This window comes from Sebastes fasciatus, chromosome 10 (genome assembly GCF_043250625.1).
Source record: "Sebastes fasciatus isolate fSebFas1 chromosome 10, fSebFas1.pri, whole genome shotgun sequence".
Taxonomy (NCBI): domain Eukaryota; kingdom Metazoa; phylum Chordata; class Actinopteri; order Perciformes; family Sebastidae; genus Sebastes; species Sebastes fasciatus.
This window is the reverse complement of record NC_133804.1, coordinates 3074492-3099644: the sequence shown is the minus strand read 5'-3', so window position 1 is coordinate 3099644 and position 25153 is coordinate 3074492. Positions and strand designations below refer to the sequence as shown.

Here is a 25153-nt window from a genome sequence, read left to right as displayed (position 1 = left end):
GTATATAAGAGCTGTAAGCTGTATATAGGAAGTGGACCGTGACGTCACCCATTGGTTGGTGGACTGCTGTTTTGAAGCCTCGAGTTCGGCATTTTGGCAGTCGACATCTTGTTTTTTTTGCAACCAGAAATGACGCGACAGGGTGGAGCTAAGTATAACTGAACGCTTAATAAGACATTTTTAGGCGACCTAAAAGGTTATAATTAACTTTCATGAACTGAAAACACACTGTGAAAGGATTAAAGTTCTAAGACGAAAACACGGACAACTCCCAGACCGGACAACGCCGTGGTGGCGACCTGTCAATCAAAAGGTAGCCCCGCCCTAAAGCATCCCCTGCTTTATGGTCTATCTGACTCTAAAGGGGACCATCATTTACTAAATGAACATCATGCTGTTTTGAAGAAGACTTGAAACTAGCGATTGAGACCATAAACTCATGTTAACAATGTTTACTGAGGTAATAAATCAAGAGAGAAGTAGACTCATTTTCTCATAGACTTCTATTAGGGCTGTCAAAGCTAACACAATAATAACGCGTTAACGCAAATTTATTTTAATGCCACGTTTCTTTAATGCATTAACGCAACTTGCGATTTTTAAGTTGTAGCGGGCTCAGTTTTAAAGCTAGATAAGAAGATATACTGGTATCACATGAAACTAAAAAACCTATGGAATCCATTGGTACCAACCATGTCATACTAGCTAGTCGCAAACTCTATTTTGACGAGGAAAAACTGAGATGGCCATCTTCAAAGGGGTCCCTTGACCTCTGACCTCAAGATATGTGAATGTAAATGGGTTCTATGGGTACCCACGAGTCTCCCCTTTACAGACATTCCCACTTTATGATAATCACATGCAGTTTGGGGGCAAGTCATAGTCAAGTCAGCACACTGACACACTGACAGCTGTTGTTGCCTGTTGGGCTGCAGTTTGCCATGTTATGATTTGAGCATATTGTTTTATGCTAAATGCAGTACCTGTGAGGGTTTCTGGATGATATTTGTCATTGTTTTGTGTCGATAGTTGATTTCCAATAAATATATACATACATTTGCATAAAGCAAACATATGTGTCCACTCCCATGTTGATAAGAGGATTAAATACTTGACAAATCTCCCTTTAAGGCACATTTTGAACAGATAAAAAATTTGCATTAATTTCGGATTAATCACGATTAACTATGGCCAATCATGCGATTAATCGCGATTAAATATTTTATTCGATTAACAGCCCTAACTTCTATACAATCAGACTTATTTTTGCAACCAGAGGAGTCGCCCCCTGCTGGCTATTAGAAAGAATGCAAGTTGAAGGCACTTCTGCATTGGCTTCACTTCTCAGACCCTGAGTTAGTTCTACACACGCTGTTCGTATCATAGCCCCAAAATAAAACTATATATGTTTTTTCTGCATAGCTCAGCCTTTCTGAGTGCATGTAATGTGTGACACTTTGCATTATACACACTCTGACCCTGCTTAGATCTCCCTGTGCTCTGGTGTTGGGATGTCATGATCAGAGACAGACAGACAAAGCAGCACAGAGCACAGCTCTGCAAAGCAGCACAGAGGATGGAAAATATGGGGGATTGTGATGCTCTAATGGGGTTTGTTCTGTCCTGCTCTCTCTCTCTCTCTCTCTCTCTCTCTCTCTCTCTCTCTCTCTCTCTCACACTGTATGTGCGTTGAACTCACTCAGATACCCTTTCACCCAAAAAGCCGACATCCACTCTCTTTCTTCGTCTCTTTTCCTCTCTTTCTTTATGGTATAGTTATTCTGTAGATCATTAGGGTTTTGTTTAAACACCTCTTTTTCGTCCATCCACCTCTACACACACACACGCACACATGCATGCCATGAGATTCCATTTCCAAGCTTCCATTCATGGTGGATCAAACATCAAACAAGCTGCCGCTGCTGCTGTCTTAGCAAGTGTGTCAGTGTTCATGTGTGGAGAAGAGGCAAGAGGGAGACTGACCTTGGTGTGTGTGTGTGTGTGAGTGTGTGCGTGTGTGCGTGTGTGTGTGCGTGTGTGTGTGTGTGTATGTGTGTGTGTGAGACAGTGCAGAGGGGCAGACAAAGAGGACCAGATAAAGAGAGCTCAGTGTTTGGCGATGAGGCTGGCCTGTGTGAGAATTAGAGTGTTAGAAGAAGACTGCAGCCACTATGAGCGAGCCCGTGTGGAAGAAGGAGAGCTTAATGTGTGTGTGTGTGTGAGAGCGATGAAAGGACTTGTAGTGTCCTCGAGGTGAAGTGAGTTATGAAATCATGCATGATAAAATCATTACAGCTCATGATTTTCTCTGCTCTGTGTCTTCCTCATAGGTTTGAATATTCTTCCTTACATGGATAAATTATAGGCCTGCATTAGGCAACATGTGCCAGGGTCACCTTAAGTGAACTTACACATGTTCCTGTTTATTGGTTTTTCTCCTCGCTAACACGTAGCATTGCGTGGAATAACTTACAATGCACTATATGCTTATGAGAGAAATTAGCCTCCAAACTAATAGTTTAAAAATCCCAAATTTTGTGGAACTATCATTTGTTTCTATTAAAGGGACTGTTTGTAACTTCTTACAGGTATAGATCATTGTGGGTCGGTGTCCCATGCGTGCTCGCGTCAGGCTACGCTGTTCAGACTCAGACTCCAACACAAACTACACGGAAGCACCAAAACCGCAAAGTTGTATTTAGTGAAACCCGTCTGTTAAACAGTGTTGGCCGCGGTCGGAGGACGCGGGGGAGACCGTAGCTTTGGTCTCCAGGACCGGAGTCTCTGCTGTACTTTGCTCCTCTGCTCCTCTGCTCCTCTGCCTGCCTTCACTCTCACACCGCGCTCCTTCTCTCTCTCTCGCTTCACTCTCACGTGGATGCGCGCACATTCCACACTGCAGAAGAGTTACTTTAGCTCTGAGAATATCTAGTGAATGGACGTTTGTGCAGAAATAAATGCAGCAGCTCCTCCAGACCAACAGAGGTTTCCCATGACGATAAATTGTGAACGTGTATAAGGTTTAAGAACATTATGAAAGAAGTATATGATGGTCATCTCCATGCTCTATTATGTCTCATTAGTTGTTGCAGCTATTTTTGTGTTGATATCATTTGTTACAAAGATTTGGTGCTAAATTTAACTATTTTTTACCACTCGAGAATTTATTAAAAAATTATCAATAATCCCTCCAAAATACCACATTAAGACACCAAGACCTTGAGGAACACCATAGAAAAAGCCATGTTGTGATTTGGAGATTTCTGCAAGAATTTCATTTTTCGGTAATTGGATGACAAACGCTTTTGTTCCCACATCGTTGTGCCCTTGTGCCCCAGACAGAAGGTCTCTAATTTTGCCTCTGACTTTTTAGTGCTTTTTCTCACATTACCAGCTCCACAATATAATGTTGTTAGCTACTAATATGCTCTTTGGCCTTGGAAGTAAAGCTATGTTAGCCCTGTACTGTACTATACTGTACTGTAGGTAGTGGGCTAGTTAGCCGGGCATGCTGATGTTTGCAGATTATGTAAGATCAGACAAACTTTTAAATCAAATCTCATAATTTAGCTTTTGTGTTTTTGCTTTTTAAAGGGCCTATATTATAAAAAAGTGAGATTCTCATGTTTTTTTTTTATTATAAAGCAGGCTTAAGTCCTATATAAATACTGTGAAAGTATCAAAACGCTCAATCCACAGAGAAATACCCACAGCCCGTATTCAGAAACTCTGCATTTGAAACAAGCTGTCAGGATTTCTGTCCATTTGTGATGTCACAAATGTACAATATTTAGACCCTTTACACATATTTAAATGTTCTAAATCTGTCCCAGTTTATTCCTGGTTGCAATGTATGTAAATGTCATCAGCTGACAGGAAGTACACATGGACCAAGCTGTAGCCTAGCAACGCAATTCTGTTGCAATTCCATCGAAATGTGCTAAAACGGAGCGTTTCAGACAGAGGGTAAATACAGGCATATTCAGGCTAACAGTATGAGGAAAATAAAGTTTTTTTTTCAACATTACAGCATGTAAACATGTTCTAGTAGAAACACAAAATACAAGTTTGATCCTGAAAATGAGCACAATATGGGACCTTTAATATTGACATCATCTAGAATGCTGTCAATATACATGTTTGTGGTTTAGACATGTATCACAAACCCTTCCTCCTGAACCCCTTTGCTTTTGGGCCAAACCGTCACTGTAGGCTACAGAGTACAAGAATAGACACACACACACACACACACACACACACACACACACACACACACACACACACAATACACAGCCTTTAGCAGTTGCATTAGGCCGTTCTGTGTTTCAGACTAAAAGGTTCAGAAAGTGGATAAAAAAAACCTCATACCTTCTTCTTTCTCTTTAATGCTACAATGCCACCCGATGTGTGTGTGTGTGTGTGTGTGTGTGTGTGTGTGTGTGTGTGTGTGTGTGTGTGTATGTGCAGTAAAAGTCTTCAGCTCATTTGTGCTGTTTTTTTAATACGTCTTAGGCCCTACTTTGCAAATTAAGTCTTTCATTACATCTTTCTTCAGGACGATTTTGTTAACATAATAAAGCTACTACTGTCACTGACCCCTCCTAAATCAAAGATATGCTGTTTTCTCTAAAAGCCCAATTAATTCCTCAAATGAGTGTCATTTAAAGCTAGGGTTGGTAGTGTTCTTCAAAATCCTTTTTTTGTTATATTTGTTGAAATTCTCATTACATCCAGACAGCAATCAATAAATCCAATGCTCTGACAAAGAAAAGAAAAACATATCTGGTACCTGTACCTGCCTGTGCGCTCATTGCGCGTTATATGCTGATGTTCATAATGATAATTTGGGGGAGTGGCTTTGGAGAGAGGCCTGAAGGGACGGGCTGTCAGTGTTGCTGACTTGGCGACTTTCTCACTAGATTTAGCGACTTTTGGAGCTAGTGCTGCTAGCTACTTTCACTGGAGAAGAGTTGGCAACACCAGACTGGGTTTTTTGATGGCAGAATTTTTTAAATCTAGTGTACTCTTGCTAGTTTCAAAACATTACCAACCCTAGCTTTAAGCTTTGATTTGTAATTTAGGTTGCCAGGATGGTTGGTGGTCAGATCCCCTCTTAAAGGGGACATATTGTGCTCATTTTCAGGTTCATGCTTGTATTTTGGGTTTCTACTAGAACATGTTTACATGCTTTAATGTTCAAAAAACACATTATTTTCCTCATACTGATTGTCTGAATATGCCTGTATTTACCTTCTGTCTGAAACACTCTGTTTCAGCTAGTTTCAACGGAATTGCAACGAAATTGCGTTGCTAGGCAACAGTTTGGGTCCATGTTTACTTCCTATCAGGTGACGGCGCTGTCTGCCAAAGAAAGTTTTTATCCTGACAGAAAAATGGACAGCCTTGTGTTCTACTGGAAGTTTTGTCTTCTGTGTTGAACCGTGTTTAGACACGGTTGTGAAAAATCGTCAGCACAGTGTTTTCATGGAGAGACCTTTGTCTGGTCAGCTAACATTACTGCCAAGCAGCTGAAATATAGAGTGATATTGTGCTTTTAGCTGACGTATGTTGTCTCACTGTTTTGAGCGATGCTCGTTCATGTCTATGTAGAGCGAGCAAAAGTGCGAGCGCGAGCAACAGGACGCTGACTTTCGTTGACTTAACGGCCGCTGTGTCGCTGTTAACAAGACATTACTGATTCTTACAAATGGTCCCTTTAAGAGTTCTTTAGCAAGACACTGAATCCCTACCAACTCCATGGCGTCTGTTCTGTAGCTGACCCTTACCATCCTGTGGAGGAGGCATGAGAAATATACGTTTCCTCATCCTATTCCTATTTCTAGGTGTTTATGTCACAAAAACATAAGGTCTTGATTCTAAACTCCACTGGTATTTCTCTTTCTCTTTATGTTTTGACTTTTCCAAAAGAACCTGATAAACACTACCCACATATGACTGACTCACACTTTGATTTGCTTGTCAGAGTGTCTGCCTCCTCACCTTTACCTGAAGCCAACAGCTCAATTTCGCTCCTTCTGCTATAGTATAACATGACCTGACACAACCTGTTTTCCTCCTCTGATGACTGGAGACTGAGTGCAGCCTGTGAGGACAACCTTAGTCTGGTTGGTCCCATGTGGCTGTCACACTGTGTATCACCCAAAAAGTCCTAAAATGTTAAGACTTGTATTGTCAGTCTTCTTTTTTTTTACAAGGCAAAATAAAAACAGCTCATTGGGTTTTCGCTTTGTTGTCTCATAGGACTTTTTATGTGGCACTGGATGGTTTTAAGAAGTCCTGAATGTACCTGATGAAAAACTGGTTGCCTCAGACAGCTAGTAGTGACAAAATTGCATGTTTTCACCCAAACCTTATATATTGTGAGCTAATTACACTACACTTTACCCTCACAACTCATCCATTCAGATGCCCCTTCTCTTATGTTTGTTCTGTTCTAACAAAGTATTTTGTGTCTTTTTATCTTAACACTTCTATTGGCACAGACTCTGTATGGTACGGTAAGACAAAGTAGTCTGAATTTCATTAAGATAACCAGGTTTTATGCAACAATTATGATATTTGACGAGTCAGGAGTGAAAACGGGTTGATTGTGCTGTGGCTTTGACCTTCACTCAAGGAATCTGAACTGATGACTGGCCTGTATTATTATAATAATTATAACGATGATTTGAACTGCAGCTGTGATGCTATCAAGATGATGGCAGACACCACATATTTTTACTGGTGAAAAGAAAGTGTGTGTGTGTGTGAATCCTAAATCAAAAGCTGAAATGATGAAATATGTTGTATTTTCAACTACAAGTGATCACAGGCAGGATACGTTGAAAGCCAGAGGAGAGGAGTCATTTCCACATCATACAGTATCCTTTATCATATTATTGTTCTTTCGGCTTTGTTCTTCGCATCAATTTGGTCCCAGTTTTTAGATCCCCATCCCATCATTTCATTGCCCATCCTCAAAGGCAAATGACTGTGGCTAACATACAGTATCTACACTCAACCAGGCTCTATCATCAGCCATCCCACTATTCATGTGAATCCAATGTGATTTCAATCAGCAGTCAAGCTGGAGTTTGAGTTCCCTTCATTGTCATATGGATGAAAAACACAATGAAATGACTGCTGGCATGGCTAATCTGCTCCTTCAATCTCTCCCTGGTTAACTGTGTGTGTGTGTGTGTGTGTGTGTGTGTGTGGCGTGTGCGTGTGCGTGTGCGTGTGCGTGTGCGTCCGTATGTGTGTGTGTGTGTGTGTGTGTGTGTGTGCACTGCAGTTTGTACACAGAGAGCATGAGAAAATCTGATTGTGTTCTATCAATGTGATTTCACATGGCTGGCACAAAGACCGTGGGTGTGTGGTGTGTGTGTGTGTCCCAAAGCTTCTGCAGCCTTTGTATTCATGGCCTGTGGTCGAATCTAATTTAGTTTCTGTATTTTGAATTTAATCAGCTGAAAAAAAAATAGATGTTTTGAAAACCCCACCAAACCCGTGTTTCAGATCAATATTAATGGTTTTTTTTCTTCTGTTCTCGCTGCTGTTGTAAGTTGTAATAAAGCACTTTGTTTTTCACTTTTACAGCATATTAGCCCACACATAACACAATTTGGGGTTACCCTATTTTCTTTTCATTTGTAGCTTGTAAAGACAGAGAGATAAAAAACAGACATTCTAACATCAATTTGAAATCATGTCGAATCAAAACAAGACAGAAACAGAACATTGAAATCCATATGCAATTATTTTTTCTCAGTATTGCTGTAATGAGAATAACAGTGGGGTCATATTTATTGTGTGACTCAGTAATTGTAACATGTGCAAGCATGTAGTACCAATGTAGGAGCCAAGGTATTTAGCCTGTCCTTTATTATTATTATTATTATTATAAGTATTACCTCCGCCAAGGCTGAAGGCCTAGGAAGGAGGGTATGTTTTCACCGGCGTTGGTTTGTTGGTTTGTCCGTTTGCAGGATTACTCCAAAAGTCCACGATGGATTTGAATGAAATGTTTTGGAGGGGTGGGGTGGGCACAATGAACAATCCAGTAGAATTTGGTGGCGATCTGGATCATGATCCGGATTCAGGATTTTTTTAGAATAACTCCGCTCAGTCTGTGCATTAACACCACAGGCTTTAGGACATGCGCAGTGTGACTGATGACGCGTTGATGAAGCCTCACCCTGCCTCTTTCCTTCTGCCTGCAGAGAGAGAGACAGAGAGAGAGCAGGGGGTGGAGGGAGGGGAGCAAAATCTGTAGATTCTGCGTTTTTTTCACATTAAACTCTGTGAAATTACAGTTGAGTTCGACCAAAACACACTTTATGATTGTTGGAAAGAGTAACGACGACGGTTTAGGTGAGGTTTAGGTGAGGTTTAGGTGACGGTTTATTTTGTTTCTGTCCAGTTTGAATTAAGTGTTTTATGATGCTCCGCTACGTACAGCTGATCTCAACATAAACACAAATACACATGGATGATGGTGCAAGCTGCAAGGAGATTGGGGGGGGGGGGGATGGGTCGGCGCTCTCCGAGTGCCTTCTAGTTATTATTATTATTATTTGTTTAAGCTGCACACGTTCTTTTGGGTAACATCACTTCTGGTAATTTGGACTGTGGTGTGATTTCACCTATTTTTACCTGTTCACTTGGACCGCGGGAGTTAGACAAAGAGGGTGAGATGGGCTTGGATATTTTCTGTTGACTGTAACTTAATGTTAAGTTATTCCAGTTAGCCTTATTGTTTGTAATTCCTTTAATTTAATAAACAGTAAAACGCATCTTGACTTTTGGATTGTTCGGAACGAGTCACACAGTAAAGAGCCTACTTCAGCCTCTTAGCGGCTTTTAATTGATAGTAGTCGCTACACCAATGTAAAAGCACACTTTGAGTCCACTTCCATGTGGTATTAACATGAATCCTTTGGTTGTTTATATTTGAGCACAGTTAAAGGGGACATATCATGACAAACTCACTTTTTCAATGATATGTCCCATTTAACTGTGCTTCAAAATACATTTAACCACCACCAGGCTTCATGTATAATAACCATCCACGGCTTGAGAACTACCTTTGCAAAGGGTGCACCATATTTTATCTCACAAGCCAATCAGAGCAGACTGGGCTTTTATGAACATTAAATCATGTAAACATGTTCTAGTAGAAACTCAAAATACAATTATGAACCTGGAAATGAGCACGATATGTCCCCTTTAAAAACTCTGCTTTACCAACCCTGTCTCTTACAAAATGATGTTTGTAATCACACATGGATTTAAACATAAATTGAAACAAACTAAACCAAAAAAACAACTCTACTTGGTTAGGTTTAGGAAACAGAACTTGGTTAGGTTTAGGAAAAAAAATCATGGTTTGGCTTAAAATGACTACGTTTGTTATGTTATTTAAAATAAGTGAGCATTGACTGATTGATTTCAACACTCTGTAATTTGGTGTCATTGTAATTGTGTTAACGGCATGTACTGTATGTGTAAATGCAGTCTGGATACTGTGTGCTTGTTATTGCCAGTGAGAATCAGAATGATGCTACGTCATCTCTGACACTTTGTCCCCACTGTGTCCTGTTGTCTGAAGGTGCCAGTGGAGGCTAGAGAGATGAAGACCTTATTGCTCCTCTTCCTTCTCCTCCTTCTCCTCGCCTCGGGAGCCTGCGACGGAGTCAAGTACATCTCCAAGAGGAACTCAGGTAGGATGAATCGCCTCGGTTGTTGTTGTCTGCAGGCGCACTTGGAGCCATGTCATTTTGGCGAAAATGAGCCATGGAAGTTCCCAGGCTTTGTGTTTTGTTGAGGTTTTTCTCTCTTACTGATACTCCCTTTGTTTTTTTGTTTCACTGTCATTGCAAACACTCTTCTGTCGAATACGACGATAATGCTACCTCTTGTCTTTTCTCGTACTCCTCCTCCTCCTCGCTCTCTCTCTCTTCTTCCCCAACAATCCTCCCCACTCTTGTCCTTTCTGCTGCTCTGATATCTCTCAACGGATACGTACTTCTACTTTGCTTTTCTTTTTCACAATCACCACCTCTGCCTTTCTCAGATAACACTTCTCTCCAAACTCTATCTCAGAGCTCACATTGCTGTCTCTCTGTTTCCCTGCCTCTCATTTTTCCTGCTGAGGGTGTGTAATGATCAGCTGCTGCTGCTCCTGCTGTCATTGTTGTGCTCATTTGTGTATCGGCGGCCAGCTGATGACAGATCTGCTGATGGTCTGTTATTCGGGATCGATTTGTTGTGTCTCGCTGATCGGCTTGACTGAGAGACTTTGATCGGGCTATTGATGGTTGGCATGCGGCCTCAATAACGCTTTGTATGATACTGTATACTGAGTGTGTGACATATCGACACATTGTGCATCAGTTTCATGCTGCCTTTGTGTTTGCATTGCATCATTTTTACAAGTAGAGTTTGTAATAGAGTTTGAATTTGTAATTTTATTGCCGTGCACCTCTGCCAGCTCCCCGAAAGTGATAAAAACACAGAAAATTACTTACCGACTTTTTAGCAGACTCAGGTCATCTAATTATAACAATCCAGTTAGCATTGATTCCCCTGTAATGTAATCCCGTCTCACTAATATTTGCTTGCTTGTAAGTGAGAGTGGAGGTCCTGGCGGTTTAATCGAGGGAATTTGAGGGCAACCATAACAATCCTTTAGAGATCCTTTTGTAATTACACACACAGCATCTAAGCATTACATCACAGGGCTTCACGGAGCTACTGTGTGAATAACAAAGTTCCAGTTGAAAACTTATTTTCTCAATCATTTTCTTGCTATGAGAGATGGGATCAAACATGAACACACTATTGTCTGACAACAGAACAGTTTGGTTATTCCACATGAGTTTACATATTAATATTTTTCTTTGTGCTCTTCTGACTGGTTTGAGGTCGGCGGGGCTAAGTAGGAGAAAGGTGATGTCACATACTCTCGTTCACCAATCAGGATTTAGCAACGTTTGAATGAGAATATGATGACAGTTGGTGGGTTCTTGGCCACTGTCAATCATCTGATCGAAGCATGCAGTCCCGAGTTGTTAAACTCTTAAAGGAACAGTTCGACATTTTGGTAAAAAAACCATATTCACTTTCAGGCGAGAGTTAGACGAGAAGATTGATGTCACTCTCAAGTCTGTACAGTAAATATGAAGCTAGCAGCCAGCTAGCTTAGCATAAAGACTGGAAACGGGGGGGAAACGGTTAATATGCCTTTCAAAAGTGAAAAGTTGTCAAGCAATCTGTGGAGACTTCAGGAAGTTAACATTCTCAACCAAGAAATAGTCGCCAATGTGATGTCAAACATCGGTTTGTGGACTATGGTTTTGAAACCTTGAGTTTAGCATTTTGTCTGTCGCCATCTTGTTTTTTTGCAACCAGAAGTGACACGAGAGGGCGGAGCTAAGTACAACCGAACGCTGAAAGAAACATTTTTAGGCGACCAAAATGTTACAATTAACTTTCACTAACTGAAAACACACTGTGAAAGGGTTAAAGTTCTAAGACGGAAACACAGACAACTCCCAGACCGGACAACGCCGTGGTAGCGACCTGTCAATCACAATGTAGACACGCCCTAAAACATCCCCTGCTTTATGGTCTATTTGACTCTAAATGGGACCATCATTTACTAAATGAACATCATACTGTATTGAAGAAGACTTGAAACTAGCGATTGAGACCATAAACTCATGTTTACAATGTTTACTGAGGTAATAAATCAAGTGAGAAGTAGGCTCATTTGCTCATAGACTTCTATACAATCAGACTTCTGACTTTTCTGACGCATTGTTTTCACTTTTCAGAACCGTAGGTGCCCGCTGGATATAACGTATTAATTAGTGAGTTTTAGAGCTGCTGGTAGATTGATTTGTTACTGTGGGACAGATCCAGGCTATCTATTTCCCCTGTTTTTGTGCTATGCTAAGCTAACTAGCTGCTAGCTCATTTACATATTTACTGTACAAGACATGAGAGTGGTATCAATCTTCTCATATAACTGTTGGCAAGAAAGCAAATGAGCATATTTCCTAAAATGTCTAAATATATCTTTAATAAATAATAGGGTAAACACGATCTGACTGTTTTTGTCATGATACCGATAGCGATATCTGGGCTTTGGGTATCAGCCGATACCGAGCACCGTTCCGATCCCAGTGTTTAATCAATAAACTGTATGCGTCACTGTGTTGAAGTGAATGGGATCATTCAGTTATATGTAAGGCAACATCAAGACTGACTTAAACATTGTTTTCCTAACTTTGTAAAACCAAAGTGTATATTGTGTTATTGTGACCAATAAATACATAGATATGAATTTACTGAATGTATATTTAATATTGAATAATAAATCGTACACCAGTAATTTGGTGAAAAATCTTAAAAATGAACAGGAATTACAATTCAAGCGTATACCTTTTTAATGCAGCAAAAAATTGGTCAAAATATAACCAGGAATAAAAATGACAATATACGTATAATGTATATAGTATATAAACAAAGAATCGAATAGATCGGCCCCATTATCGCCGATGTCCGATTCAGCTATTTGAGTCAGTATCGGCCTTATATCTGATCCAGTATTGGTGCATCTATAATAAATAATATATTTTTTTCACACTTTATTTTTTTTCCCTTTTTTCAAGTTTTTTTTTCATATATGCAATTTACAGTTCATAATTACAATAGTTTATAAACCAATGTTTTAAGTAGTTGAGCTTAGAGACGAACACAATAAGTACACTAGGGAAAACAACTTCAGCATTGAAAATTGAAATAAAATTAAGAAAAGAAAAAAATATAATCATACTAATAATAAAAATAAAAAAAATAATAGAATAATAAATAGAAATAAAAAAATTATAATTATAATATTAATACAAAGAAAATAAAGTTATAATAATAAATTAAATAAACAAATAAGTTAATAGAAAAAAAGATATATTAATATTATTTAATATTAGGCATTTAAAATGTCTTTTTTCTTTTACTTGTGTTTTACATATTTAGTTCTTAATATTCAAATTTATAGAGAAATACTTCAAATTTGATTGGTGCAATTTTCTTTGCAAAAGACATGCAAAATGTCAAAAGGAACCTATCAAAGCCCATTGATGATCTTTCCTGTACTGGCAGTAGTAAGACATGTTGTGTAATATACAAGTAATAAGATTCCTGCTTGTAGGGAAATTACTGACCTCTAAAAGGAGGTCAGAGGTCGGGTTCATCTACAAACTAACAGCCCTGCAGCTGGCAGGGATTTCTTGATTTGGTGAAAGCAACTTGCCAAAATGTCTTCCAGGCCTTGGAATGCACTTTTAAATCACAAAACTTCCAACAAAATAGAAAAGTGATTCATTTTAAATCAGACAAATAGACAAAAAGGCGATGAGTAAAAATAACACGCCACAATTCTGTTGAATTTGTTATTTTTGTGAGAGTAAATCCGTCTTTTGTAAAGCTTAGTGAGGGTGGTGTTTCAGAGTGTTCGCTGCACTCCTTGCTCAGTCTCATCCCTCACGCTCTGCGTGCTGACTGTGTGTGGGTGAGCTGGTGGGAGTTTTTGTTTGGTATTTGCTGTGTAGATGTGCGCGTACGCTCGCAGGCATACCTGCAATGTGTGAATGGTCCGCTTCATGTCATATTGAACAGTGACTGTGTATGGGTGCTGTATACAGTATATCCAGGTTTGTGTGTGTGTGTGTGTGTGTGTGTGTGTGTGTGTGTGTGTGTGTGTGTGTGTGAACTGTAAGTGTGCTTCAGTGTATGCTCTCTGGATGTGTGCTCTCCTTCTGTGTATGTGTGTGTGTCTGTGTGTGTGGGAGAAGTGTGCACAGAGCAATTATGTGATCAGAGCAGAGCCAAGCGGACATTTATGTGGGCGATCGCTACAGTCGGCCAAAGATAGGCTCTTTAGATCTTTCCTCTCCCTCGCTGCCTGTGTGTACGTGAGTAACCGGACACCATATGGATAGGAACTACCATTTCCTTTTGTCAGTCTCCCCGCTGTGCTTTGATGCAGCACCCGATGCACCAAAAAAGTGGACAAATTGTGATGAGACACAGCAGAGACAAGGATGGTGGTGGTGGTGGTGGTGGTATGTGAGGAAACACTTTAAAGTGTTTTTTTATACAGAGCAACACAAAAATAAAGAAGTGCTAGCTATAAAAAAAATACACCAACAAAGTTACTGTATCTAATCCCCCATAAGGAAATCCTCTCCTGGTCGGGTTTAATGCCTTGCTCAAGTTGATGTTTGCTGACAAGAGTTTCCTCAAACTGGCTTCTCCCACTAGAACAATTTGAATGTGTGATGTAGAGTTATATGTTTTCTGGTATGCTGGATCTCATTACAGCTTTAACATCCTACAATATGTTTTTCTTTCTGTTCTTACTTTCTGGCTGTCCGCTGAGTCTTTGCTTTGTGGTTTTGCGGCTTGAGAGTCCACAGTTCCAGTTTTAGCACCTGGTGTTGGATATGGAGCTTGTCATATTCCTGTTTATCAAGTCTTTCAGGGAAGAAACCTTTGGACTACTGATCCCTTACTCGACCAAGTAGATGAATTTCTATGAGAGAAACCATTATGGGCAGGTCAATTTGGCGGCCGTCTTGAAAAATGGCCACCATCTTGGATTTTCAAGTGGCCGATCATTCATATTTGCTAAGCGTTCCCTCTGGAATCATCATGCCAAATGTGCAGCTTGTATCACTATTTGCATGATTTTTCCACTATCCGCTCCATTACCAGCTCAGAGTGTGCAAACATGTCGACGAGCATCCATCTTGGCTCCAAATTGAGGTTGGTTGCATCATGAAGAATGCATATTACAACTTGCAGTAAACAAGCTACAGCATGAAGCATTACAGCAAGCTGTTTGAAAGGGAAAGACAATTTTGTTAAAACATCTGTCAATAGAGTGCTACAGGAATGAGTCCTAAAACCCGGAAATGAGTTCGCATTTTAGCACTTCCGGTTCCCTCGTCTGGAAGTCAATGGGTTTTCTGAATGGGTTTTTAGTTAGATGCCTGAAATAAGGTCTAAGGTTAACACAAGCTGAAGAGATTTTAACGTTTTTTTCTACGACATAAAATCCGTCAGTAAATATCCCACTCGTCAATATTGAATCCTTTATGTCTTAAAAAAGGCGGTTGCTAACAAGTGGCTACATAAAACTACTAAACATCATCACGCCTTGTTGTGTATACTCACGCTCATGCTACGTGATGTAATTTGTTTATAGCCTACTGTTGGCTTTTTACTTCTGGTGATTGCATTTACACTTCAAAAATCAAAGTGGTGTTTGTTTGTTAAGATTATATTGCTGAACAAAATGTGTAAGTATCATAAATGTTTGTTTGCCACAGAGCTTATTTTCTGCAATAATCCAAAAGCCAATGGAAAAATCCCTTTGGCTTTTTGTCGAGGAAACCCAGGAGAACGCTAACTTCCTGGTTGGCCTACAAAAATACGTCATCCCTGGAGCACTCTATTACTTACTACTACTACTATTACTCCAGGCTGTACACTTGACGGTAGGCTTGCGGCGGTGGTTGGTGTTCAGTGTTCAGGCATACACCGTTACATTATTCCTGCCCACCGTCGTTTGCTTTTTTAATAGAAATAAAACCCCTTTAGTTCATTTTCATGTGTCAACGTATAATCGGACAACGGAGCTACAAACTGAAAGTAAAAGTGTCTGCTCCGTACGGAGTCTCAGCTCAGAGTAGCAGGAGTCAGATTTCACACACGGGACGAGAGACAGTTGACAGACAAGACAATGGCGGACTTGGTGTCAAAGCGTACAGCAATATTTGCCAATGTTTCAGATTTAAACCCAAAGCTATAAAGGAACCATAACGTTAATGAGGCCATTGCCGTGCGGAGGACGGAGCGGTCATAGCTGCGCAACGGCGTTGGGTAAAAACATGCAGCCTCGCAGCAAAGCTGGACCGGAGAGGCCAGACACACCGCCATCAAACAGTAACGATGAAAGTAAGCATATATTGAGCGTCATCTTTTCTTGTAAAATGTCCGGTGTAATTGGTAACACTAGTGTTGTCACAAGTTTATTAACCGCTGGGAAAAATGTCCTCACTGTGACATCCCCACTTGACGGCAATGCCGTGGGTGTGTAGGTATGGCCCTGAAAGTGGTAGGATAAGTGAACGCTAGAGCTAGGTTCTTGGCCAGAAGGTCAGTGTTCCTGGATCAGAGTGGTCTTAGGTCTCGGTCCACGAGAGCACATGGGGAGAAACCAGTTCATGCAGCTAAACTGGCTCCCTGTGGAGTCCAGAGTGACATAGATGAAACTCCGTCAGGCTCACGAAATTGTAAATGGTGTAGCCCCGAACTACTTATTAAACTTCTTCCCGCAGGTCGGAGAGATTCACAGGCACACCACCAGGTCCAGTGAAGTCCGTATACTTCAGATATGTGGGTGCCCATGACTGTAAAAAAGGTTCCTTACAGCATTTAACAGATTGGAAAACCAGCCACATTTCAGGCAAAACTGAAACACTGGCTTTTAGATAATTTAACCCTGTAAAGACAGTTGTGTAGGCAGGGCTGTATGTAGCTCACTTAATGGACCAGTTTTAGTATAATAGGAAGTGTGTGTACTTTAGCCTGTTCAGAATAATGCTTGTTAATGCCTAATGTGAATATTTTCTGTATAATGATGGGTTTTTGTGTGCTTTTATATGCCGCTTCAACACAGTCTCACGGCAGTTTGTGAAATAGTCATGAAATTGAATCTATTTGATTCGTGTACATACGTAGACACAAATTTCCCTTTTCTTTCTTGTGTGTTTTCCTACGAATGTCCAGCAATATGTGACACACATTTCCACTCCAGTCTTTTCCAAATAAAACTACTGTGCTTTAAGAAAAGATCGTGGTTTGGGTTCAAATAACTCCGGAAGTGCCGGAATTTAAGTGTCATATAACTCAATGTTTAGTTCTGGTTTCACACGGGACACGAACACCGGTCTCCTGGGTGAAAGTCCTGTGATTTTTGAACCAACCTATCCACCCCTGACCTCCTCTCTATATGGCGTTCACTACTTTTTATACTTCCCTATTCTCAATTACGTGAATTACATACAAATTGATTTCGTGCAGACCATCACCAAACTAGGCTGGCCGCTTATGCCGTACTCCACTCTCTCCACGTGCAGGTACACGCATGCACATGAACATACCTACAACATCAAACTACAACAAGGACCACAATGGAAATAAGTCTTGCGACTTTTTGTGTTATCCTTGATGTTCTTTTAACTGTTTATGTCCATTAGTGTACTAACTATGTAAGTGTCTTTTTGAAATGATTTAAACAAAAAAGAAGAACTGTATAGAGCAGCTTGCAGGTTGCAATGCAATAGGTAGAAATGCAATATGTGCTGGTAATATAATGCAATGGGTGAGCTAGAGAGTAACTAATAGAGTCATTATGTGTGGAAATGGTTTATATTTTTTCTTCTTTTTCTCTCAAGCCTCATTCACACCCCCGTGGGCTGATTCCATTGCATATTCCTGTTTGAAATATTTCAGCATTTTTGTTCCAGCTCTAGTGAAGTGCAGTCGTATTCTCCTAACATTCTCCTAAGTCCTCATAAATTCTCCTTCATATCTTTTCTTGACCTCATGACGTTTTCCATCGAGGTCCAGGAAAAGTGGTTAGGAAAAGACATTAGGACGTAATTTGTTTGACTTTTCGACCGCAGCCAAAGACCTCTCCAGAGTTGCTGAAAATGTCAGTCAGTGGCTCTGGATGAAGAGGAAAGACTCTGGGCCCCCGGTAGAGCGGTGGCATCTAGGGAGTGATCCTGGGACGCCGGGGGAATCACTGCTGAGCCCTCTGGAGGTGTTGTGGGCTTATTTGTGAGGAAAGAGGACGCCGACTTGATAACCCAGAAGATGCCATCGCTCACTTGATCACCCTGCTTAGTATAGGCAGCATGCCTACGGTGTGCAATTTTAGGGATACCAACGACTAGTCCTACAGAACAAATCAATGTCTCAATTGTGACGCTGATAATTAACTCTAATTTCAGTGAATGCATCCTCTTTGCTTTATCATCTCTCCCGGTCTTCTAAGTCAAGGCCAGATCTTAACGGCTTCAGAGCTCCAGACAAAACCGATAGATTAGCCGAGATGGCGAGCAGAGAGATAACGCAGACTCTTATCTAGATCCCTGCTGGGCTGATACAGCAAGAGAGAGAGACGGAGGGAGAGACAAACAAATCAGACAGAAAGCAAGACAACGGTCATCTGTATATGTATGTTCTATGTTGTCTTCCTTGGATGTATTTCCAACACCGCCCCATGGGGTCACAACACATCTTCTCCATATATTGTATTGTTTTTACCTCTTCAAGCTGATTCAAATCGCTACACTTTGTTTCTGCCCCCCGCTATGTTTTAACAGTCTTTAAAGACCTCCACATGATGTGCTGATACAGAGGGTTTGCTGTGTGTGTGTGTGTGTGTGTGTGTGTGTGTGTGTGTGTGTCAGGGTGATTGAGTGCCAGTGAATGTCCTTGTATGTATGTATGTGTAAGAATGTGTGCGTCTCCTCGAGTGTGTTTTCTGACGCAGCTAAAATCCGAGATCAAAGAATGATTAGATCTCATCTAATCGCGAGTTAACTCCCAGCATGCAAAGCAGAGCAAAGATAACAGAGCGTGTGTGTATGTGTGTCGTGCTTCAGTGTGGAGCAAGACATATTTGCATTGTGTAGTATATATCAGAGAAAAAAAGGACAAAACGTACATACAGGGCTGTCTTTTCTACTGACACACACAGTCCAGTCCCCCCCGCTCTACCTGCACACTACTTCTAATTTTGCATTAGAAAGCATCTGAAGTTGAGCATATTTTTAGCTTCTGTTCTCTGTGCAGACACATTTTTTCTACTGTAAAACGTCGACGCACTTGGTTTTCACGCTCGGCTGTGATCGACTTTGCTGCGCAACGAACATGACTCTGTTAAACAGGGACTACTCTTAAAAATGAGATAGATGTTAGATGTGTACGTTTGGATTAATCCCAAGCTAAAAAATCAATATAAACAAGTCAACAATACAGGAGAAAGTGCAAAAACATCAAATATCATCCTGCACCGGAGATCCAGAACGACTTTGTCTTCTATTTAAAATGGTGAGTTGACTATTGTCGGTGTTGCTCAAAGTGCTGAGGGCAAAAAGGCAAATGACTTATTCACCATCGTAGAGAATGCAGACAGTGACAGAGAACAAGGGGAATGGAGCAAGGGATGAGAGAGATTCAACATTTATGAGCTCTTATTGTACTACAGCAGCTGGAGAGAGACAGGGAGACACTTCTGCTTTGCCTAGGATGCCGAATGGCGCAGGTAAAGTGATGTAACCTCATGACAGAGTTGCAATAAGTAACATTATGATGCATTTTTCAGTTTTATTAGTGAGTTAGTTTCAGTTTGGTGTTTTATTACTGGGAAGAGCTGGACTCGATACCCCCGTGGAGGTGACTGTGAGTGGGCCAAACATGAGCAGCAAGCAGCCTGTCTAGAAACATTCAGACACGTTACGCACAGATATGACATAACAGAGATGTGGTATGACATAATTTCACTGTGTGCAAATGTGCGTGTGCTCGTCATGACTTTTAGCATGAAAAATATTTCCTTGTGTTTACAGCACTCCCTGCTAACGTCTCTCCCCGGCATGACCAATTAACACAAGTGGCTTTTTCATCCACTTGACTTTCTTCCACTCTGCATTCAGCTCAGTGTGTGTGTGTGTTTGTGTTTTTTCTGCTCACACACACCAATTACAATGCACTGTCTCTTTCCCTGTTGCCCTTTTGTTGCCCCTCTTAAACTAAAGATAACAAGCTGTTTGTTTGTGTGTGTGTGTGTGTGTGTGTGTGTGTGTGTGTGCTTCAGCTCGCTCTAATTGAACTATTACGCGCAGCTTCAACCGTAGCAGCATTAGTGAAGACCAGCTTGCTAACCACCGTAGATAGCTGCTGCTTTATGTTTATCTGCGTTGCTCTGCACTAAAAAGTAATCAGTCATTTAAGATGGTACTTTTTCGGCACAATGCCCTATATTTGAATCCGACACCGTTGAATTTAAATCACGTCATTTAGACACTTGTTCCCAGAAAATAAGACATGATTAAGGGGCTTTATTTAACCGTAGCATTCTCTGCTCTGATACCAGAGCGACACAATATTATCTCCTCCCAAAGCTAACAGAAGTGAAGGTGCTGTTTGCTCTCATCGTGTTTCTGCTTCCTGCTGAACAAGGACATCAGTTTTCTCTCAGGAGAAGCTTTTGTGCCAGAGCCTCTCCAGACTCCTCTGTCTGTCTGTCTATCTCTCTGTCTGTGTGCCCTATGGCATGGCACTGTGCAACAGGGACAGGAAGAGAGTGATGCCAACCCCCTCTACAACCAATGATAATGTATTTTTCCAACTCAGCTGTACCAAAGTTACACCTAGGAAATTACTAAAAGTCATTAAAGGACTAATATGTAATATATGTACTGTAATAAATAAAAAAAAAGACCATGATATGTCATCAGAGATTAAGGAAACATGCTAAACTGAAATACTGGCGTCTCTGACAACAATGCTACAGCCAGTATGTTCTCCTTTGAAATTTTCATTCCGGTCCAGAACGTCTGTTTTTGCTTTTGGCCGGTGTCATCCTGCTCACTGCCCATTTCAACACTCCGTTGCCACATATGAAACAAATTGGCACGTAAAAACATATCCTTCTGCAGCCATGGAAGCAAGCAGACAAACTGGATCAACAGAGATAACGTTAACGTTAGCTTCTACCCGACCTGAAAAGCCTCGGCACATCTCCCTGTGGTCCGTGTGCAGCTGGATTATCAAGACAGCGAGTATTTGAGACACACAGCTGGTGAAGTGACTCTGACTACTGCTGGTGGCCAGAAGCTAACGCGGTCGTGTCTAGAGGGTAGCCCTCAAATTATGAGAATTTGCGCTAACTGCTCCCTGTCACACGGGAGGAACTGAGAGGCCACGGCTATAACGTTTTTGAATTCGGACTGCCGTTACCCATTTTAAACGCTAGCTGTCAGTGCTACATATTGTTCTTTTAAAGGGACTCTATGTAAGAATCAGAAATTGCTTGTTGTATCGATGCTGATACTGTGTTTCCTGCTTCAGACTCCCGTCTTCTGCAGTGTGGTGTGTGCTCATGCACGTCAGAGATGGAGTGAGAACAAGCACGGCGTGTGAGTGAAGGCAAGCAGGCATCAACTCCGGCCCTGGAGACCAAAGCTACGGTCTGCCCTATAGGGCCCTGTAGTAGACTGTAGGCTTCACTAGATAGAACTTTGTGGTTTTGGTGCTTCCGTGTAGTTTGTGTTGGAACAGCGTAGCATGAGCTGACGATCCCAGCTGACATTAAGGGGTACACCCTGGACAGGTCGCCAGACTATCACAGGGCTGACAAATAGAGACAGACAACCATTCACATTCACACCTACGGGCAATTTAGAGTGAACCTAACCTGCATGTCTTTGGACTGTGGGAGGGAGCCGGAGAACCCAGAGAAATCCCACACTTACACGTTTGAACCTGCAACCTTTTAGCTGTGAGGCGACAGTGCTAACCACTGCACCACCGTGCAGTCCTAATAGGAATCATTGATTCATAAAATAATATTATGTAGATATTTTTACAGTGTTTTTTGCCTGGTATGCTCTTAAAGGAATAGTTTGTATTGTATTGGCTTTCTCACTGCGAGTTGAGAAGATCGTAACTTCTCTCACGTCTGTATGCTAAAGTCTCGAGCTGTGTCCAAAACCACTACGTCATTCACTCATTCACTACTCCCTATATAACAGACACTCAGTCATTGACTCAATAGTGAGCAGACACTTCACTCTTATTTATTCACAATTACAAGCCAGCCGACCGTTAAAATGCGCTCTGTCTGATCAGGGCATTAGGATGCAGAATTCAATATGGCAGAGGACAATTATAGTGCAATATATAGTACATAGGGAGGGATTTTAACAAGACTTAATACAATATTGTGACGGTAAACTGCAACAAAGGGTGTTTCACCTAGAAACCAAACAGTGAACTTCAAAGGTTTAACCCCTTAAGAATGAATGAATGTGCTGAGTACAACTCTTTCATCTGAAGGGGAAAAGAACTGAACTTATTCCTACACTGGATGATTAGAGAAGCAGGTTTTTTCGCTGTGTATCTACAGTGTCAAAGAACAAAAAGTATGCAGCCTACTCTATAAATATTCAGCCACAATTCAAACCCCACACCGCTTCTCTCTCTTTCACTTCACTAAATGTGCTCTGCCAATAATTCTTCATCTTTGGCATCCATTTTTACCGTATGTGTCTCTTTCTCCTCCTCTACTTCCACCCCCCACTCTATCCGCACTTTGTCTCTCGTTTCTGCAGTGTCCTTCTGTCCTCTCTGTCTCTTTTTCTCCACGTTCTCTCTCTCTCTCTCTGTCTAATCGGCTTTAGAGGGGCTTCTTAGTCTGCAGCTACCAGGAAATAATGTCAATGAGGGTGACTGTGTATCTATAGAGAGGGAGAATGGAAGGAAAGTAAAGAGATATAAAGGAGTTCCCGTAGTGTTCACCTCTACAGTATTTGTCTTTTAGTCATGTACTGTACAAACCTGCCGGCATTTAGAGTTCATCCAGTTTACAATATCCAGTTTAGACCGTTCACCATCCGAGCTGACTGAGTTGTCAAAATCAAAACAGGAAGTTGAACGTCTTCACCCTTCTTCTTCTTCTCCCTCTCTACACATCTCCACTTTGTCCCTCCTCTCACTCCCCACATCTCTCCCTCTCTCTCTCTTGTCCCCCATGTCTCCATGTCTTTGTTGTGCTCCAAGGTCATATTAAAGATTCATCCATCCTCTGGTTCTGCAGTCAAATATTGATAAAGGCTGACACCGCTTGGACTCGGTACACCTAAGGCTTCCATTCATTCTACACACACACACAACCTCTAATGCCTATACTTATAGTGCACACAAATATCAATATGACTGTTGTGCACATACAAGCAAAACCAAACACAGGTGAACAAACACACTTGCATTTTATACTATAAATACCATATAACTTGATTTTCTTGAATACAAGAGACTCTTTTTACTTATTTCCATAAAAACTAATGTGTTGGGACTCTGTTCACTCATTCCTCTAACGTTTAAGGGCCAGGGACGCCTTAAAGCTTCAGTAGGCAACAAGTTTTTTGGCATCATTGGGCAAAAATCCCATAATAACCTTTCGTTATATTGTAATTCAAGTGTTCTGAGAGAAAACTAGACTTCTGCTCCTCCTCATGGCTCTGTTTTCAGGCTTCAGAAAATCTAGCCTGTGACGGGAGACTTTGGCCAATCATAGGTCAGTTCAGAGAGAGGGAGCGTTACTATTGGCTGTTCTCCAGATGGTGGGCGGTGCTTGGTATTTCCTCAACTGATCTCCACGTGGCTGCCGGTTCACAAACTTTCTCATGTTACAGCTAAACAGAACACTACGAGATGATTCTGAAAACATTTGAGGAGAGAAAAAGGCATTAATTTAATTAATTCATATTTGACCAGCGTTGCCTAGTTTTATCGCTAGATCGGAGTTTGCGAGTGATTGACTCGTTGCTCTCATAGACGGAAGCTGGACGGCAGACTCCAGATCAGGTCTTACTGCTTGTTTTCCTCCAGTCTGTGAAATCTTGCAGATGCCGTTTGGAGCACCGGAGAACACAGAGACATTTGATTTTTTCTGATGACCTGTCTCATGCACTACTGTCAGGATATAGTGACTGTTTTATAAAAATAACTTTTTTAGTAATATTTGCTCCATTACTACCCACTGCAGCTTTAAAGGGGAGGACAATTTCCAAGGACCTCCTCATAATCGTAACACCGATTAAGCATAATGCTTAATACCGTTTGTACTCTTAGATGCCACTGGAACTATTTGTATTCTAAAACTTTACAACCTAAATACTATATTTCAATTTGAATCACTTTAAAGGTCCCATATTATAAAAAAGTGAGATTTTCATGTTTTTTTTATTATAAAGCAGGCTTAAGTCCTATATAAATACTGTGAAAGTATCGAAACACTCAATCCACAGGGAAATACACACAGCTCGTATTCAGAAACTCTGTGTTTGAAACAAGCCGTCAGAATTTCTATCCATTTGTGATGTCACAAATATACAATATTTAGACCCTTTACACAATTTGAAATGTAAACATTCTAAATGTGTCCCAGTTTATTCCTGGTTGTATGTGAATGTCATCAGCTGACAGGAGGTACACATGGACCCAAGCTGTTGCCTAGCAACGCAATTCCGTCGCAATTCCGTCAAAATGTGCTAAAACGGAGCGTTTCAGACAGAGGGTGAATACAGGTATATTCAAGACAGTACGAGGAAAATAAAGGGTATTTTCAACATTACAGCATGTAAACATGTCCTACTAGAAACACAAAATATAAGTATGAACCTGAAAATGAGCATGACATTGGACCTTTAACACCACTTTGTTTTGTCCTGATATCCGGGTGCTTTGTACTTAAATGTAGCTTCAGCTTGGCCGGTTTCATGGCTTCGATCGCTAGCACCTGAAGACATTTTGGTCTCCCGTCGCTGTCGCTCGATATATAACATTCATCAGATTTTCTCAATTTAGCTAGTTTGGGCTTAACGTCATTTGACGATGTGGACTGACACAAATATTTCTCCATGCTCGCCAGCTAGCTAATAAGCTAAGCTAATTAGCATCAGGAACTGATTCATGAGTTTCTATTGGCACAGCACTATTTTATAATTTATAGCTAATTATTTCGCGGACCCCCTGACAGAGTACCATGGACCCCTGGGGGGTCCCTGGACCCCGTTTTGAAAATCACTGAGTAAAAAAAACGAGTACTGTCACGTTTTCAGGATTGTGGCATCGACTTGGTACCAAAGTATCGCTTCTCGTGACATCCCTGGCAGGCTACATATAAAACTCCCATAAAGTGTATTTAAGCAAACACTTGTCCACTTGCATGTCTGCTGAGGTTGTGTGTGTGTGTGTGTGTGTGTGTGTGTGTACAGTAATGATT

General features: G+C 41.0%; 1 protein-coding gene and 1 long non-coding RNA gene across 6 annotated transcripts in view; one reads left to right on the top strand and one right to left on the bottom strand.

The window, feature by feature from the left end:
* il1rapl2 (interleukin 1 receptor accessory protein-like 2) overlaps positions 1 to 25153 on the top strand; it is a 566284-nt gene that overhangs the window by 74139 nt on the left and 466992 nt on the right. For all 5 annotated transcript variants that reach the window (XM_074647724.1, XM_074647727.1, XM_074647725.1 and 2 more), the window contains exon 2: positions 9611 to 9722. In XM_074647724.1, the coding sequence (XP_074503825.1) occupies positions 9632 to 9722 (91 nt within the window). In that variant the 5' untranslated portion in view covers positions 9611 to 9631. The remainder of the gene's footprint in view (positions 1 to 9610; positions 9723 to 25153) is intronic.
* LOC141774913 (uncharacterized) overlaps positions 1 to 25153 on the bottom strand; it is a 108339-nt gene that overhangs the window by 57543 nt on the left and 25643 nt on the right. The window lies entirely within an intron of this gene.